Genomic DNA, 19,354 nt, shown 5'->3' on the forward strand with positions numbered 1-19,354 from the left:
GGTTTTAAGTCTTGGTTGCTTGCCAAAACATCTTAAGTTCCCAAGAGCTGAAATAACCAAAAATTCAGTTAATATTAGAAAGCTTAGCAGTTTGGGATTTATTCCTGTAAAAGGTTGACATTTTTTTGGCCGCACTGGTCGATTGGGATCAGACCTGGACCAGGACGGTGAACCTCAGTATCCTGTATTACATGCAGGCTCTTTACTGGCTGAGCCACCAGGGAAGCCTCAAGTCTCATTACCCAGCACTATTAGGGGTCCACTATAGACACTCAGATTCAATCCCTGAGTTGGGAAGATACCTTGGAGAAAGAAATGGCAACCAGCTCCAGTACTGCCAGGTGGGCTCTGTTCCATGGGGTCACAAAGTTGGACAGGACTAAGTGCATATAGTATCACAGTAGGCCCTACGTGGATTTTGAAATGTAAGTTTATTTCTTGGAACATTTTAAACCATGACAATTTGAATTAACCTTAAGATTTTCTGGGCATAAAGATATTGAAAATGCAGAGAACAAAACATCGTTAAACAATTAGCCAATGTCCAGAAGAATCTTCCCTGGTGGCTAGACAGTAAAGAATGCCCCTGCAATTGGGGGATAAGGGTTCCATCCCAGGGTCGGGAAGATCCCCTGGAGAAGGGAATGGCAACCCACTTCAGTATTGCTTGGAGAATACCCACGGACAGGAGCTTGGCGGGCAGGCCATGCTTGACAGTCCATGGGGTCACAGTCAGATATGCCCGAGGGAGTAAGCAAAACATGGTTATAACAATTATGTTCAACTCAGCTCAGTCCTCTTTGTGATCCTATGGATTGGAACATGCCAAGCTCCTCCATCCATGGGATTTTCCAAGCAAGAACACTGGAGTGGGTTTCCTTATCCATTGTTAGCTCTAAGATACCAAGAAAAAACCCTAAGCAAACGGTATTTTGGGCCAAGTTACTGAAACCTCGCTTACAGTTTACAATCAGCTTGTGTGCTTCAAAACCCTGGTGTTATTTCCAACTTACGATGATCCCCTGGATTTCAGCATAAGCCTCTTTTTGCCCTGCCAGGACTGAAGGACTGATGGCAACATGGCACTGTATGAACTTCTGGGGACCTGAGGTGTGTCTGTAGGCTACAATAATTCTTTGGATTTAGGGAGTCATTAGTAACTCATTACCAGGACAGAAAGACATTATTGTGGTCAGAATTAGGCTCGAAACAGTGAATTGTAAGTTACATTTAGAAAGTAAGTATTGTACTTGGGATAAATGAATGTAAAATTTCATTTTAACTAACAGAGCATCTAAATTACTGAGAAAGGGTAGGCAGAGCTGGACACCTTTCTCATAACTGCCAGCAAGGGTTTTTCTGGCTCCAGAGTACATCCACAAATGGGAAACAGATTGGGTTAAGGGACAAACTAGGAAAAGAGCTCCACCTAAAAGACCCTGATGCTAAAGGTGGGAGGAGAAGGGGATGACAGGATGAGATGGTTGGATGGTATTAACGACTCAGTGGACATGAGTTTGAGTAAATTCTGGGAGCTGATGATGGACAGGGAAGCCTGGTGTGCTGCAGTCCATGGGGTTGCAGAGTTGGACACAACTGAGCGACTGAACTGAACATCATGAAGGACATGTACACTTCACAGCCTACTGAACATCATAAATTAGACCTGGACAGATGATTACAGTAGCACACTGCTTATGGCAATGTGAGAAAAATAGACTGGAATGTAAAAATGTTTGGCATTTATAAATTGTAAATCAAAAGAATGTCAAGGCAAAAGTGATAAAGTAGAACAATCAAGACTTTTTACTCCCATTTTACAATTATAAGTCTTTGTGTCAACAGAATGTAAAAAAATGAATAAATTCCAGTGTTCACTTTTCTACATTTGAGGTTAGTTTAAGTTTAGTGTTTTCAGTTATAATTGGGGAAAATTTATTCAGGGAATCATGATTATTTAAAAAAATAGAAATATATACAATAATGATTAGTGAGATTACTGGTTTCCTTTTTACCACAGATGTCAGTTTTGTTTAACCTAAAATGATTAAATACATAGTATTTTAGTATAAAATACCAGTATTCTGTTTCCAGGTGGATAATATTTCATTAAGTAATGCCTGAAAGGTTTCCAGAGTATTTTTACTCACGTTATCTTCCACATATATTTATCTCCTAGGATTCTGACAAGAGGGATTCAGGGCAAGCACTGTTTATATTTCATATATGCAGAAAGGGAGGCAAAGAGAGATTTACACAACTTGTGGAGTAAAGCACTAACACTTGTGACCTTTATTTCACTGATTTTTTTGCTTTATGTCCTGTTTGCTTCTCACTATATTACATTGATGGTATAAATGTCATTATCCAGGTTATTTTATAGGATTCTCTTGGTGAAGCTGGTTGCATTGACCCCTCCATCAACTGACCAGTCTAATGGGGCAAGAATTTTTCCATATTTTTACATGTGGTTTGACTACCTCTGTCCTAAGAGAACAGTCTACTGTCTGAGTATAAAAAATGTGATTAGAAAACACTATGCCATTATGTTACTCCAACAAAGAGCCATCCATCTTTCACACCTCTCCAAGTAAAAAGAGACTTTAAAAAAGTTCCAAATAAATAATCCTAGTAATGCATGTTATCATGAAAACTGGATACCCTTTATCTGTTTCTTCATTGAGGTGAAGAATGCAGCCAGGATTTCTTCCATATAAAAACTTGAAGTCAGATCTGTGACTGAACTCCAGATCTGATCTTAGCCTTGCGGAAACAAAGGACAAAATTCAATAGCTTAACTTTCTGAATGGCATGGATGATTCGATGAGCTCTTTTCTGTTTCTGCATCTGTTGGCCAGGAGACCTGGATGTGATAGGGCTTTAGTTCCTCAGGAGGGATAGAATCTGGGGCATTGCTCATGAGGTCATGCCCCCGGAAGGACTTGGGGAAGGCTATGACATCTCTGATGCTTGGTGCTCCAGTGACAAGGCACATCAGTCTGTCTAACCCTGTAAAATAAAAGTTGATAGCTGAGAACATAACCTAAGGTTGAGAGTGACTTAGTTTTTCTATAAAGGTTGTACAAAACTTTTAAATAAGAGCCTTTAATAAGTTGCAGCTAATCAAAGTTCCCTGGCCTTTTTAGGGAACTTTTGTTTGAGAGGTTCTTTTCTATCTTATTCTAGAAAAGTGCTCAGGACTAATATTCACATGCTCCTGGGATTAATAGTCACAACAATTAATGAGTCCTTAGCAAGTGCTCACTGAAGGCTGAACAAAATTAGTTGCTGTGCACGGGACTCCAAAAACAGAAGGAAGTCCCTGTTGTTGAGGGCCGACAATCTAGGTAAGCTTCCTAGAACCTCTCACACTCTTTTCTTGTTTGAAAAAACTAGCAATGTGAGCAACCAAGGCCATCAGAAAGGCACTGGGATATTCCTAATTTCACATAAGCTGAATACTGTGGAGCAGTACTTTTCGTACTCCTATGAACGTGTCTGAGCCTCCAGGGAAGTGAGCAATATTGACTTAAGACTGTCTAGTTTTATTCTGTTAAAAAACATTTTCAAATGCAAATTATCAGTTAAGTTTTATCTTTATAACTGGTTAAATATATTTTTTAAAATATATCATCAGGGAATTCCCTGGTGGTCTAGTGGTTAGGACTCCATGCTTTCATTGCTTAGACCAGGTTCAATCCCTGGTCTGGGAACTAAGATCCCACAAGCCACACAGCGTGAGCAACAAAATATCAAAATGAAAAACACCAAATTCTTTAGAACTCTTCCGCTCACTTCATACCCTCTTTACTCCTCCACTTCCCCAACCCCACCCTTCCTCATAAGCTGAGAGCCCAAATTTGACACTTAGGCAATGGAGTGAAACAAGGCTTGAAAAAGGACAGATTGTTTACCTAAGGCAATTCCTCCATGAGGGGGTGCCCCATAATCTAAAGCCTGGAGCAGATGGGAGAGCAATTTCACATCTTCCTGAAATTCAAAAGATAATTTAAATACATACCAAGGGCCCACTAGGTGCCACAGTAATACAATTAGTTGCTAAAGGGAAAATAAAAGTTGAACTTAAAAAGTACCTGTAGAGGCCTACAGTTTAGCAAGAGAATATGACAAGTCAGGGGTACTGCAACATGCAGAGAAATGCTTGAGGCCCAGTAAATGCAGCTATTATGCTGATAATGCAGACAGAGTAAGACCAATTAAGGACACGAGATGTGGCCTCAGAAAAAGAGGGTGAAAAGGAGGACCTGGTCCTGTCACATGGGCTAAAAGGGAGGTTATCAGGAAGGCAACAGTGCAGATGCTGCCAGAAGATAAGACAGCTTGGGGGCCAACGACAGGCTGCTGGATCTGATGACCACCGGCAAGTTAACTTTTATGGGCAATGCCTGTGGAAATGTTGCAAGTGGTCTGAAATGGTTCCCTAACCAGACTACAGATCACTATCAAGTGGGGGAGACTTTAAGGAACAAATGCCCAAGTCTCAGATCTAGAGCATTTTTATTTTAATTGGTCTGCTGAGGAAAAGTGAGTGGTTTTCTTGTTTTGTTTTTGGTGCTTTACAGGTGATTCTGTTCTCATGTGCAGAAGGGCTGAGAGGCACTGGTGTGTATGTAGAGAAGAAGTTCAAGCAATGTATTCTTAACTGACATTTTGAGAAGCTTGAAAGTAATGAAGAAAAAAAGAAGCTGGGAAACTGGTGGTTAGGGGTTTTGACTTAAGAGGAGAAAAGTTAAGGAAGTTGGTAATGTTTTTAAAGCTAGAGTGTTCTGAGTTCTTCAATCCTGTTCTCAGAAATAAAGTTCCTCAATCCCAACTAACCCACCCCACAAAGTGATCTTTTAGGATCAGACTCTCTTGGACCTCCTGGACCAAAGATTTCCAAGGATTTCTTGGGCCTCCTGAAATCCATCCTAGCTTCCTGAAGAGTCATCAATAAACCTCAGATTCTTAGGCTTGCATCTACATAGACTCTTCTGAAAATTCTGATTAACCCACTCTCCATCATTATCATTAAAATCTACCCCACCTCAAATACTAAGGGACATAAAATGCTTTCAAACCGCTCTCCTTTTCTCTAGCAGGATCAATATTTTCAGGACTTCCCTGGTGGTCCAGTGGTTAAGATTCTGTACTTCCACTGTAGGGAGCATGGGTTCGATCCCTGGTTGCAGAACTAAGATCCTGCATGCCCTGTGGTGTGGCCAAAACTGCACCCCACCCCCACCCCCACCAACACAATATTCAGCCACTTCAGAATGCATCCATTTCGGAGCAGTGCAGTGATTAGGAGGTTGGGAGCTTGGGTTCAAGAGCAACCCTGCCTGGTCCTGAATCCTGGCACTGCTTGTTTCTGTGCTATGTGACTTTAGGCTAGGGTCATTAACCTGTTTATCTTCAAAATGAGTAGAATAAGGGTGTTAATTTAAAAAGTAAGTGTGAGGGAACTACCCTGGTGGTCCAATGGTTAAGAATTTGCCTTGTAACCCAGAGCATGTGGGTTCAATCTCTGGTTAGGGGATTAAGGTCCCACATGCTGCCGAGCAGCTGAGCCCTTGCACCACAACTACTGAGCCCATGTGCTCCAGAACCCGCACTGTAACTATAGAGTCCACTACTAACATCTGACACAAAAGAAATAACTGTGAGGATTAAATGTGTCCAAGCATATAAGGTACTTAAACAGTGCCTGACATATAGTAGTCACTAAAAAATACCTGTTATTTTCATTTATTTTTCAAAGTCTAACACTAAAGGTAGAGAAATAAGCTGACACTATTCTGTAGCTAGTGAATCCTCCATTCATAACAAATTTTAACGAAACAGACAAATATTAGGGTTTTAAAAAAAGGCCAGGTTAGAAGATGACATTACCTTTAGTACTGTGGCCAGGATGTAATGCTGAAGCTCTGAATTATGAATTCGGATAGAACCACCTCCTATCTCATTGCCGTTTAAAACCAAGTCATAGTGTTGGCTACGGACCTAGAAGATTCAAAGAGCCTTTGCGTTAGAGAAAAATCTCTGGTTTTCTGTTCTGTAGGTTGAAGACACTGTAGCTACTTAGGGACAATGGCTCAAATCTGACAATTTCTTCTGGGGCTTCTGGAACTGGGTCAGATCATGAAACCTGAAGTTCTCTGCCTTGTTTCCATATTTCCTTTTAATTTGCAAGTATAGATATCATACCTTGTGGGGCTCAGTGTAAAGAAGGTGAATATCACTCGGATGGGGAGCAGTAAACGGGTGGTGGGCTGACTCCAGCTCTTGGGGATTTTTCTCCTTGGGAAGGAAGAGGGGGAAATCCACCACCCAAAGGAAGGAGAACAGAGCTGGGTCACGAAGCACCACTCCTCTTGCTTCTAGAAGGTCAGCACACTCCAATCGTAATTTCCCCATCAAAGAGCACTGCAAACAGAAGATACAAACATTAACTGCTGTGACAAAACAGGCAGCAAATGGCACATGTGGATTCTAAAGCCAGGCCTTTCTCTGAGAAGTGAAAGTCACTCAGTCATGTCCGACTCTTTGTGACACCACGGCCTATTCAGTCCATGGAATTCTCCAGGCCAGAATACTGGAGTGGGTATCCCTTTCCTTCTCCAAGGGATCTTCCCAATCCAGGGATCGAACCCAGGTCTCCCACATTGCAGGTGGATTCTTTACCAGCTGAGCCACAAGGGAAGCCTAAGAATACTGGAGTGGGTAGCCTTTCCCTTCTCCAGGGCATCTTCCCAACCCAGGAATCAAACTGGGGTCTCCTGCATTGCAGGCAGATTCTTTACCAATTGAGCTATCCAATTTACAGATGAGACATTCTCTGCCTCTCAGGAGAGAAGGATCTGAGGATGATGTGACTGCGACATTGCTGAGGATAATAGTCACACTCAGCAGACTCGGTGAGTATCTGCTAACACAGTGACTTGAGAACACAGGTACCAGGGCTTGATGAACATGGGTCTGTATCTCAATTTAGCTACTAACTCCTCTGTACCTTTTCCCATAGTAAAATGGAGATAAAATATCTACTCTAAAGACTGTTGTGAAGATCAAGTCAGATAAGCTCTGTAATATGAACCAGCCATTATGATGAGTATTTCCTTACTGTTCCTGAAGGATTGTGGGGAGGAGCTGATGAGAGGCTCGTATACACTTAACATTCAATAAATGTTGGCCATTATTAGAGAAGCAGTATAGGTTAGAGGTTACATTAAGAGTGTGACTTCTGGAACCAGACAGATGGGTCCTCCACCTCCTAGCTGTGTGAGTGTGAACAAATTCTTAACCTCTGTGCCTCAATTTTCTTGTTGTTGTGTAGTCACTAAGTCGTGTCCAACTTTTGCAACCCCACAGACTGTAGCCTGCCAGGCTCCTCTGTCCATGGGATTCTCCAGGCAAAAATACTGGAGTAGTGTATACCTATGACTGATTCATGTTGATGTTTGGCAGAAAACAACAAAATTCTGTAAAGCAATTATCCTTCAATTAAAAAAGAAAAAAGAATACTGGAATGGGTTGCCATTTATTTCTCCATTCAAAGTTTTCTTTTTTCTTTTTTTTTTCCTGCACAACATGTGTACTTCCCTGGCTAGGGATCAAATCCACGGCCCCTGCCGTGGAAGCACAGAGTCTTAACCAACTAGACCACTGGAAAAGTCCAAGTTTTCTTACCTTTAAAATGGTAACAGTATCAGCACTTCTCTCAATAGGGCTGGCATGAGGATTAACTGAGTTAATATACACTAAGTACTTTGAACAGTGCTAGGCAAGCAGAGCGAACTAACTGTGTTAAGTGCTAACTGTGACAGGCAGGGCACTCCTGAGAAAGAGGAGTTAGAATAGGAGACATGCCTGCACACATGCATAGGTGTCACTCTGTAGCCTGTTCTATTTAACACTTAGATATCCACACAGGGCACCTTCACTGTGACATATTCAGAATGCTAATGTTAGTCCTCATAAATCAGGTTTCCAGTGTTCTCTCAAGGAAGTCCCAATAGGAATCTGAGCAATACCTTCCTGAGAGGAGAACACGAGCAGCTTTCAGTTCATATCAGGGAAAAGTTTAATAGCCAAATGAATCTGTGGCAGGATTTTTAATACAAAATCCCAAATTCTTTTTTAAGAAATGCATTGACACATTGTAAAACAATCATCAATCAATTAAAGTAAGTAAGGATTAAAAAAAAAAGAAATGCACTGACAATAAAATTTGTAATTAACTGGTGAATCCCTCAGCAAATTTAACAGTACTGGCTCATGGCTGGTATTCAAAAATAATGTTCATAAATGAATTAATTTAAAAAATTACTATAGTTTCAAAAAAAGTTGTAATTAAATAGCTTTCTTCACTCTTATTGCAGGGAAAGGGAAGGGCAGTAGATTAACTTAGGCTTGTAGCTGAACTCTGAAACTATTCCTTTGGAAGAAATAATGATAAATAAGCACAGTACAAATAGAAATTAGTAGAATAAACTTGATAAAGTACAAATTAGCCACTATAAAGATATACGATAGTGCAAGGATGACTTTTCATCATGCTTGACATTTGCTGTAATATTTAGTATATTTTCTTTCTTTTCTTGGCTGTGCCATGTGGCATCTGGGATCTCAGTTTTCTAACCAGGGACTGAAACTGGTTCCCACCAGATGGAAGCACAAAGTCCTAACCACGGGACCACCGGAGAATTCCCTACAGCATATTTTCTTTTTAAGTATTTCTTTTTATTTTTTGGCTGCACAGGACATGGGATATTAGTTCCTGGATGAGGGACTGAACCCACACCCCTTACATGCACAGAGTCTTAATCACTAGACCATCGTGGAAGTCCCCCCGCCACAGTATATTTTCAATATTCATGTTTGAGTTTTATACCACACTTTGTATATTTTACAACAAGGGCACAATACAGTCCATAAGGTCACAGAGTTGGACACAGCTGAAGCAACTTAGCATGCACACACAAACCACACTTTGTATATTTTACAGTGATCTCTAAGTGAAATCCACTGTTCCATACATCTCCTGAAGAATGGTGATTTAGCCAGCATGTGGCAGCGTGTACCACCTCCCAGTTGCTGCTCCTGAGGAAAAAGGATTCTGTCTCAACTAAGTAGGACCAGGAGTGTCTGCCAGCCCAGCAGCTCTCCAGCAGTCTGATCCGTCCCTCCACAATTTCAGGAATGCATTCTATACAAAAGTTTGGGACTACCAACTTTTCTTAATCTGCTAAACTTCAAAAATGAAAATTTTTTTCACAGCTGTACAATGAGTATCAATAGCCTTCTTTCTACCCAAGTGGCTTTCCTAATCAGAGCCAGATCTAATCTGTGTGAGCAATGCCAATGGAGGCTGGTAGCTGATGCAAAAACTGTAGTTTTTACATAATGCATTATAAAATGCCAAAAGACATTTATTAATATAAAAACTGGACTTCTCTATTGGCGCACTGGATAAGAATGTACCTGCCAATGCAAGGGAAACATGGACTTTATCAATAAGACCAGAATCCCAGTCTGGGAAGATTCCACATGCCATGGAGCAACCAAGCCTGTGCACAACAACTACTGAGCCTGAGCTCTACAGGCTGTGAGCAGCAAGAACCAAGCCTGAGTGCTGCAGTTACTGAAAACTGCATGCCCCAACTCTATGCTCCATAACAAGAGAACCCTGTGCAATGAGAAGCCCCTGCTCGCCACAACTAGAGAAAAGCCCATGCAGCAACGAAGACCCAGTGCAGCCAAAAATAAATAAAATTATAATATATATATATATATATATATATAAGACCATGCAGAGCAGCTCCATTTTAGGAAATTAACAGTCAATTTCAAATATGTACTATATACATAGGAGAAGAGAGGCATCATTCAACACCACAGCACAGAAGCCTGAAGGTCATTTTTCTTACTGCTCTCCTGTGCTCTCCGGCAGTGAGTAGGACCACATCCTCCTCTTGGGTCTCCAACAGTTTGACGAGTCCCAAGCCTTGCTCCTCCATTATGAACTTAGCAACTGGAGAATTCCAGTTTTCATTGGTTTTCAGGAATATAGGTAAGACTTCCTGTGATAAAGAAAAAGACTTACAGTTTTTAAAAAGCAGAGGTGATTTATTTTTCCTGTAGTACAAAGATTTCTTGTCTCCAAAAGAAAAAGAACCTACATGAGATTATCTCTATTTCCTCCCTGATACTGCTGCTGCGTCGCTTCAGTCATGTCCGACTCTGCACGACCCCACAGATGGCAGCCCACCAGGCTCCCCCATCCCTGGGATTCTCCAGGCAAGAACACTGGAGTGGGTTGCCATTTCCTTCTCCAATGCATGAAAGTGAAAAGTGAAAGTGAAGTTGCTCAGTCGTGTCCAACTCTTAGGGACCCCATGGACTGCAGCCTACCAGGCTCCACCGTCCATGGGATTTTCCAGGCAAGAGTACTGGAGTGGGTTACCATTTCCTCCTCACCGAAATGAAAAAAAAAAAAAAAAAGGAAAGAAGGGTGGGAAGGGATGTCAGCAAATAAGAGATTTCTGAAAATTTTTGTCAGGTTGCATGTGAGTGGGATAGGAATGACCAAAGAAGCAAGATGAAGGAAGCTCTAGCTTAGAGAACAGTGGAGCAGCTTCAGCACAAGAAGGAACTGATATGGCGCAACACACGGATACGCCCCTACCTTCACCCCATACAAGGAACAAGCTCATTTCTGTCTCCTGCCCGCCCCTGTCCCTGTCCTCCAGTGAGCAAACAATCAAGGGAAACTGTTGTTTGTTCTTGCTCCCCTCTGTTGCAGCAGGGGCCCCAGTAAAGCCTTGCCTGAATTTTTTTTTTTTAAAAAAGAAGGAACTGATCTCACCCTACAGAAGTCTGAGGCACAGGGCCCCCGAGAAACAGCCAACCATCTTGCTGCTCACTCGAAAGTAAATCTAACCATTTACAAAGGGCCCTTTAAACAGCTTTCGAAATAGCTCATTCTTAAATATGTATAATTAATAATCACTACACATTGAATAAGCTACAGCATTAAAAAAAAATAAAAAGACCCCTAGAGGAAAGAGATAATTTAGGGACCAAAAAAACTTAAATCTTCAAAGGTATTAAAAAAGATACTTTATCAATAAGACCAGAATAAAATGTAAAGAAGCAAGCAAGAGCTAGTAGGATATAAAAATATGACTACTTAAATTTCAACAGGAGAGTTGAAAAATCTTCCCGAAAGAATAAAAAAGACAAAATGATGGAAAGGACATGAAAACAAAAGAGACATGCAAGTTACAAAAAGAGGCCCAACACACAAGTAAAGATGAAAGAAATTAAGCTTCATGTTTAAAAGGTCCCTCAAGTGTGCGACACATGGAATGTTACTTCCATGTCTTGGTTACTGTAAATCGTGCTGCTATGATCATTGGGGTGCATGTATCTTTTCAAACTAGAGTTTTCCTCTTTTCTAGATATATGCCAGGAGTGTGATTGCTAGATCAAATAGTTAACTCTATTTTTAGTTTTTTAAGGAACCTCCATACTGTTCTACATATTGGCTGCATCAATTTACATTCCCACCAACAGTGTAGGAGAGCTCCCTTTTCTTCACATCCTCTCTGGCTTTTACTATTTACATAGACTTTCTGATGATGGCCATTCTGACTGGTGTGAGGTGATACCTCATTGTAGTTTTGGTCTGCATTTCTCTAATAATTGGTCATCTGTATGTCTTCTTTGGAAAAATGTCTACTTAGGTTTTCTGCCCAGTTTTTGATTGGGTTCTTTGGTTTTTTGATATTCAGTTGTATGAGCTGTTTGTAAATTTGGAAATTATGCTCTTGGTGGTCACATCATTTGCAAATATTTTCTCCCAGTCCATAGGTTTTCTTTTTGTTTTGTTTATGATTTCCTTTACTGAGCTAAAGCTTGTAAATGTGGCTAGGTCCCATTTGCTTGTTTTTGCTTTTCTTTCTTTTGCCTTGGGAGGCTGATCCAACAAAGAATTGCTACAATTTATGTCAGAGAAAGTTTTGCCTATGTTCTCTTCTAAGAGTTTAAAGGTGTCATGTCTTATATTTTAATCATTCAAGCCATTTTGAGTTTACCTTTGTTTATGGTGTGACAGTATGTTCGAAGTATGTTTTTACATGTGGCTGTCCAGCTTTCCCAATACCACTTGCTGAAGAGACTGTCTGGGTAGTCCATTTTCAATCCACAAATACAGCATTTATACATTTATGATCAGTGAATATATAATTCTGTATTCTCCTTTTCTTACAAATCATTATAACCTGAACATTTCCCCTACATTACAAACTTTAAAAAGGAACTTTAATATTTATTTCTTTAATTCTTCCTTAATTTATTAAACCACTCCCATATGATTTCATTTTATTCCTGTAAATAATACTGTGCGTAAGTGTCCTCATATCCAAGATCCTTTCTTTAAAGTATAGAAAATTACTGACTCAAAGAGCATGACTATTTTTAAAGTTATTGATTCCAAAATGATTGAGGCAATTCACACTTCCAGTGACAGTGTAAGAATACCCATTCCCTGCTCCTTTTCCTCCAGATTTTAGTGCTACCGTTCACCAAGCCAAGAACACAAAGTATATCTAAGGACAGGTATATTGAGAATTTAAAAAAGGGTATGGGAAGAATAATAAATGTTGGCTTTCTTTTACACTAACCATGCTTCATTTAAACCTTGGGCACATTAAACCTTGGGCTTTATTTAACCTTCCCAACTGCATTAAAGAACTATTATTTATTTTAAAAGGCTATGGTTGAAATTTGCATTCTGATTAATGGAAAATTCAACTAAGTTGGAGTCTTGGAGTTATACCCAGCGATAAGATGAACTTTAAAAAGAAAAAGAAGAAAAGTAGAAGACTGATCTGAAATAACAAACCTCTCAAAACTAATGATAGCACAAGAGCACAAGCAATTAATAGTTAAAAATATTGAATCCTTAAAAGAAAGGAAAAAACCTGCTCCTTACCTCATTAAAATGGTCAGCTGCAAATTTTCTAATGGACTCAATGTCCTTCCTTTTCAAGTATCTCTAATGAAAGAAAAAGTAAATTCATCAATATGACAGCTTCACAAACACATCTAAGAAATGGAAAAGAAGTATATTTTGTGTCTTTCCATTATAATAATAAGATTCAATAAAGATTTAATTTCTGTTGTCAAATGAAAAAATTTTAAGGCTTGTTACAGGGTGTATTCTTTCTAACTATGCAGATCTCAATAGAAACAGCTGTGAATGTATTCCACAGAAGACTGTGCATACATAATATGTTCAAAATGTATCTTTACAACTGAATTGTGAAAGATCAACAAAATCAATAAGAAGGCTTAGAATTTGATTATTTCAGGTCACTTAAAATTCTTTATATCTTATTTCTTTAAATTATCCCAATGTGTTTCTAAGTGAGACACTATGGCTATCATCATCACTAATACTCATTGAACTCAGGTACGGGAGATATAAAGAGGTGAAAACATGGTTCATGACCCTGCAGTCTACATGCAGTTCATGACCCTTCTAATCTACTTGGGAAAGAATGGATATACTCAAATTGGGATAAATAATATCAAGCAATTTATGTTATACTGAGCTTACCGGAACACATTCAATATATCTGGACTAGAGTATGGGCACCAAATTACTTTCCACTGAACATATGAAGTGAATAAAAAGTAATGGGACTGAATTCTTATACCGATTTTAAATATAGTAATATGCTTATATAATCCAACTGAGTAGTCTTTCAAAATAGTCATCCTATTCAAAATACATTTGGAACTCCTCTTCCTAAATTATTTCCAAAGCAGATGTGCTAACTACAGAAAAAAGACATGTCCCATTACTAAAGAGCCCATGCTTACCCAACCCAACCATTCTCCTACTTTCATTTCCACTCCCTTTGCTTTTCATAGCTCCACCTCCTTTCTCTCCTGCTGTTATTAATACAATAGACCCCAGAGCCTCAGAAAACCCAAACCAACAAGCAATGGCTATGCTGGAACTGATACAGGACTGGGAGCCTTTGGACAAACTGAGGCTGGAACAGAAAATAATCCCAAAGGAAGTACAGGAGAACTTTACAGCATTAAAAAGGAAAATAAAAGCACTAGATCTTGAGAGTGTAAACTTGAAATTCATAAGGTTTTATCATTCTCTCCTTACAGTTCTAGAGACACTCAGTTCAGTTCAGTTACTCAGGTGTGTCCGACTATTTGTGACCCCATGGACTGCAGCACGCCAGGCCTCCCTGTCCATCACCAACTGCCGGAGTCTACCCAAACTCATGTCCATTGAGTCGGTGATGCCATCCAACCATCTCAACCTCTGTCGTCCCCTTCTCCTCCTGCCCTCAATCTTTCCCAGCATCAGGGTCTTTTCAAATGAGTCAGCTCTTCGCATGACGTAGCCAAAGTATTGGAGTTTCAGCTTCAACATCAGTCCTTCCAGTAAACACCCAGGACTGATCTCCTTTAGGATGGACTGGTTGGATCTCCTTGCAGTCCAAGGGACTCTCAAGTCTTCTCCAACACCACAGTTCAAAAACATCAATTCTTCAGTGCTCAGCTTTCTTTATAGTCCAACTCTCACATCCGTGCATGACTAATGGAAAAACCAGAGCCTTGACTAAATGGGCCTTTGTTGGCAAAGTAATGTCTCTGCTTTTAAATATGCTGTCTAGGTTGGTCATAACTTTTCTTCCAAGGAGTAAGCGTCTTTTAATTTTATGGCTGCAGTCACCATCTGCAGTGATTTTGGAGCGTCCCAAAAATAAAAGTCAGCCACTGTTTCCCCACCTATTTGCCACAAAGTGATGGGACCAGATGCCATGATCTTAGTTTTCTGCACGTTGAGCTTTACGCCAACTTTTTCACTCTCCTCTTTCACTTTCATCAAGAGGCTCTTTAGTTCTTCTTCACTTTCTGCCATAAGGGTGGTGTCATTTGCATATCTGAGGTTATTGATATGTCTCCCAGCAATCTTGATTCCAGCTTGTGCTTCATCCAGCCCAGCGATTCTCATGATGTACTCTGCATATAAGTTAAATAAGCAGGGTGACAATACACAGCCTTGACGTACTCCTTTTCCTATTTGAAACCAGTCTGTTGTTTTATGTCCAGTTCTAACTGTTGCTTCCTGACCTGCATATAGATTTCTCAAGAGGCAGGTCAGGTGGTCTGGTATTCCCATCTCTTTTAGAATTTTCCACAACTTATTGTGATCCACATAGTCAAAGGCTTTGGCATGGTCAATAAAGCAGAAATAGATGTTTTTCTGGAACTCTCTTGCTTTTTCGATGATCCAGTGGATATTGGCAATTTGATCTCTGGTTCCTCTGCCTTTGCAAAAACCAGCTTGAACATCTGGAATTTCACAGTTCACATATTGTTGATGCCTGGCTTGGAGAATTTTGAGCATTACTTTGCCAGCGTGTGAGATGAGTGCAATTGTGCGGTAGTTTGAGCATTCTTTGGCATTGCCTTTCTTTGGGATTGGAACGAAAACTGACCTTTTCCAGTCCTGTGGCCACTGCTGAGTTTTCCAAATTTCCTGGCATATTGAGTGCAGCACTTTCACAGCATCACCTTTTAGCATTTGAAATAGCTCAACTGGAATTCTATCACCTCCACTAGCTTTGTTTGTAGTGATGCTTTCTAAGGCCCACTTGACTTCACATTCCAGGATGTCTGGCTCTAGGTGAGTGATCACACTATCTTGATTATCTGGATCATGAAGATCTTTTTTGTACAGTTCTCTATATTCTTGCTACCTCTTCTTAATATCTTCTGCTTCTAGAGACACTATTAGACTCTATACGACAAATTACATTGTTATTTAAAGAGAATGCTTCTCTCTGAAGCTTAAATGTGCCAATGTTGAACATATTTACTTCCCAAATACACATTCTAGAGAAGACATAGAATTGGCTCCACTTACTGCTCCTTTACAGATACATATGGCTTTGACAGTTCCTTGGGGCTTACTAAGGGCATCTTGGAGAAATCCAACTTCTGTGTTTCTGAACGTGTCACTGATATCTACAATCTGGAAAATAGAAAAGAAGAAGATAACTAAATGTGAGGTCATTTTTATCACAAAACCTTTTACAAACAAGATTTTAAAGAGGAGAGTAGATCTTAACATTTACAGAGCACATTCATCGAGTGTTTACTGCAGGCTGGGCACCATAAAAATGTTAAGGTACTAACGTATTAGTAATAGTTCATTTCATCTGTACAACAAGAGTATGAGGTAGGCCCTCTTATCATCCCCATTTAATAATGAGGGAACCAAGGCACAAAGAAATGACTTGCCCAAGATAACACAGCCAGTAAGTAGCAGAGCCAGAATTTAACTTAGGCAGCCTTACTTAAGAAGAACCACCATTTCATATTACAAAAGAAACAAGGAGTAGTTAACCTGGCTGCTGTAAGCAGGTAGCTATAACTTTTTCTGTGTTACATTTTTGTCATTACAAGAATTAAGCACTGCCTATTTGTGGACCAGGCAGAATTCAGTTTCTAAGGAATCAACACTGACAACTGAGGTAAATGTCATCAGCATTACAGCAGTGAAGAGCTGTTGGTCTCCAAGAGAAAATAAAAAGAGGCTTCCTAAGGGAAACTGCTCTGCAAATAAACATTTCCCATGTTTGAGCTCTTTATAGACCAGGGAAAGAGAATAAACAACCCTTAATCATTTGCCCTCCAAGTGCCATTTTAGCGTAAGAAAAATTCAAGAGGAAAGAGTAAGTTTTTTTTTGTTTCAAGTTACCATTCATATCCATATAACTAATAACTTGTCAGTAATAAAAACATAGCAAGAACCTTGCTCTTGAAAATGGATCTTGGAACACAGTAGGTAGAGAAAAGGTATTGTAATGCTAACATGCTATTATTCTCTCTTGCTGTACCTGGGTAACAACAAAAGTAACAAGCTAAGGGAACAGCAAAAAATATGATATAACAGTGTAACTGGTTGTAAAGGTTAAAGTGGTTCAAAATTGACTACAGGACCATTTGGGGGCAGAGTCCTGGGAAAAGTGAAGAAAACTACCTTCATCCCAAAGCGAGTGTCAGGTTTATCAGTTCCATAGCTGGCCAATGCCTCAGCAAAAGGCATAGAAGGAAAAGGGACCATCAGAGGATCTTTGTCACTGGGCCACGAATACTGGAGCAAGCCCTCAATTAGACTCTGGACACCCGTCTGGTCTACAAAGGACATCTCTATGTCAATCTGAAACCAAAACAACATACGGAAACTAACTTGAAGAGCCACCGTATTAATATGGACATACACAGTTATGTATTTCTATTGTTTCAAATTACCATTGGATTCTGTTCTTAATACGTGGGGGAGCAGGTTAAATATTGTAGTATGTCTGTTTTGTGCCAGGCACTGTGCTAATGCTCTACATACATCAAACTGTTAGTTCCCACAACTATCTCATGGCTGAACGCTCAGAGAGGCTAAGTGACTTCTGAGTGTGTGCAGTTAAACCGTATTTAATCTTAATGTCTGTCCACCTCTAAATCTTACAGTTTTTGTGCTTCACCTACACTGGTTAATATGATATCACATAGAAACTAAATCATAATAGCTTTGTTCACACTGACTAGATCTGTTTACAGATTAAATATCAACACAAAAAATTGTTGGTTTTAGTGCGCAAGATTTTTTAAAGAACTTTATCATATCATGATCATTGAAACACTTAGGAATCTGTCCTTCCTTAGTTTATGACCATATTCTTTTGCTTTACAGAATTTTGTTGTTTTCTGTCAAACATCAGCATGAGACCATATTCTTTGTAAATGGATCAAAAATTAAAAATAATTAATCCCTTAACTACAGGTTGGTTTAATTAAATATCTGATAGATAAAATGCAATGAGAAGAAAGTATAATTTCTGTTCACATTCTTGGGTGTAGCAACGCTGAATCAATAAGAAACAAATGAATATAACTAAGTACCTGAGTAAATTCGGGCTGTCTGTCTGGTCTCGAACCTTCATCTCGATAACATCGGGCAACTTGAAAATATCTACAATTGGAAAATAGCATTAACTCAGTCAGGATTCTAGAAACACACACATTTTCCCCTAATAGTTCCTGGCAATACAGGCTATGAAACAATAATAATACTAAAACAACATAAGAAACTGTAAAATTCTTAATGATGCTCTAACCTAATCAGACATATGGTTGACCCATGAGAAGTTAACTACTCTACATATTGTCTTAAAAATATACAGTGGCACCTTTGGATGTTCATGTATTAGACTGACACACAGGACAGTCCATGCTTCTTTATACATACTCTTTTGCTTCAGCCAAACTGAAATACCCACTGCTCCATGAAATCACTTGAGCCTTCCTGGGCTATGCTGTTCCAACTTTCATATTCGCCTGCTGAAATGCAGCTCTGTCCCAGAAGGCCTAGATCACAAAGTTTTTAATGATATTCCTCAAAACAATATAATTTCCAACTACTTAATGCAACCAGTTTGCAACTCTCAGCATACTTATTTTTGCTTTACGTCACACTTGGTTTTATTATCCTGTTTTGTCTTATTAGATTCATCAGCTCAAGAGCAAAACCCATTCTTTTTTGTTTTTAACCCCTTGCCCCATCTATTAGCATAGAGCTTTGTACATGATGGACACTCAATAAATCTTTACATAATAACTACACATTTTTAGGGTATTTTACAAGTATTTTCCAAACTCTCAACACTTTTTGAACCTTCTTTTAAAAGATTAGACAATTTTGTGTTTCCTTTTCCCTCTTTCCCCTCTCTTTTCCTTTTTTCTAACCACTGCTAGCATAAAGAAAGCTCACCTGTCTAGACCACCAACCATCAGGAGCTGCTTAAACTGTTGAGGACTCTGAGGGAGAGAATAAAACTTCCCAGGTTCCCTGGATGGTATTACAAACTCTTTTGCACCCTTTGAATGAGAGAGAGGGAGTGCAGAAATATTATTAAAAAAAATATCCAATAACTGGTAGAAGTCAATACTTTGGTTCCTCAATGAACTCAACTAAAGGGCAAAGTTCCCACAATGACAGTTCATTTCTTACTCATCCTTCAGTCCCCCAAAGGTTTGCACATAGTAGGCTTTAAATAATATTTGTACATATTAAGTATACTTAATATTATGCTTGTTGAAATGAATGCCCAATTCTATTACTAGCTAAAAGGTTATTTTTTTTAAATTTGGAATCCTATTTATTTATTATTTTTGGCTGTGCTGGGTCTTTGTTGGTATGTAGTGGTTTTCTCTAGTTGCAGCAAGCAGGAGCTATTCTCCAGTTGTGGTGTGTAGG

General features: G+C 39.4%; 1 protein-coding gene across 11 annotated transcripts in view; it reads right to left on the reverse strand.

Annotated features, from left to right (window-relative positions):
- The window catches only part of DARS2 (aspartyl-tRNA synthetase 2, mitochondrial), a 28,729-nt gene that overhangs the window by 1,076 nt on the left and 8,299 nt on the right, over positions 1-19,354 (reverse strand). For 6 of the 11 annotated variants that reach the window (XM_081493738.1, XM_081493737.1, XM_081493745.1 and 3 more), the window contains 10 exons: positions 18,869-18,975; positions 18,001-18,070; positions 17,084-17,263; positions 15,965-16,072; positions 12,998-13,060; positions 9,930-10,082; positions 6,208-6,426; positions 5,893-6,003; positions 3,915-3,990; positions 2,265-3,009 (listed from right to left, as the gene is read on the reverse strand). In XM_081493738.1, coding sequence (XP_081349864.1) covers positions 2,795-3,009; positions 3,915-3,990; positions 5,893-6,003; positions 6,208-6,426; positions 9,930-10,082; positions 12,998-13,060; positions 15,965-16,072; positions 17,084-17,263; positions 18,001-18,070; positions 18,869-18,975 — 1,302 coding nt within the window. In that variant the 3' untranslated portion in view covers positions 2,265-2,794. Of the gene's footprint in view, positions 1-2,264; positions 3,010-3,914; positions 3,991-5,892; positions 6,004-6,207; positions 6,427-9,929; positions 10,083-12,997; positions 13,061-15,964; positions 16,073-17,083; positions 17,264-18,000; positions 18,071-18,868; positions 18,976-19,354 lie in introns of those variants that run through there. The other 5 variants (XM_081493743.1, XM_081493742.1, XM_081493741.1 and 2 more) reach the window with 3 other exon arrangements.

This window comes from Giraffa tippelskirchi, chromosome 5 (assembly GCF_054371585.1).
Source record: "Giraffa tippelskirchi isolate mGirTip1 chromosome 5, T2T-mGirTip1v1.2.pri, whole genome shotgun sequence".
NCBI classification, from domain to species: domain Eukaryota; kingdom Metazoa; phylum Chordata; class Mammalia; order Artiodactyla; family Giraffidae; genus Giraffa; species Giraffa tippelskirchi.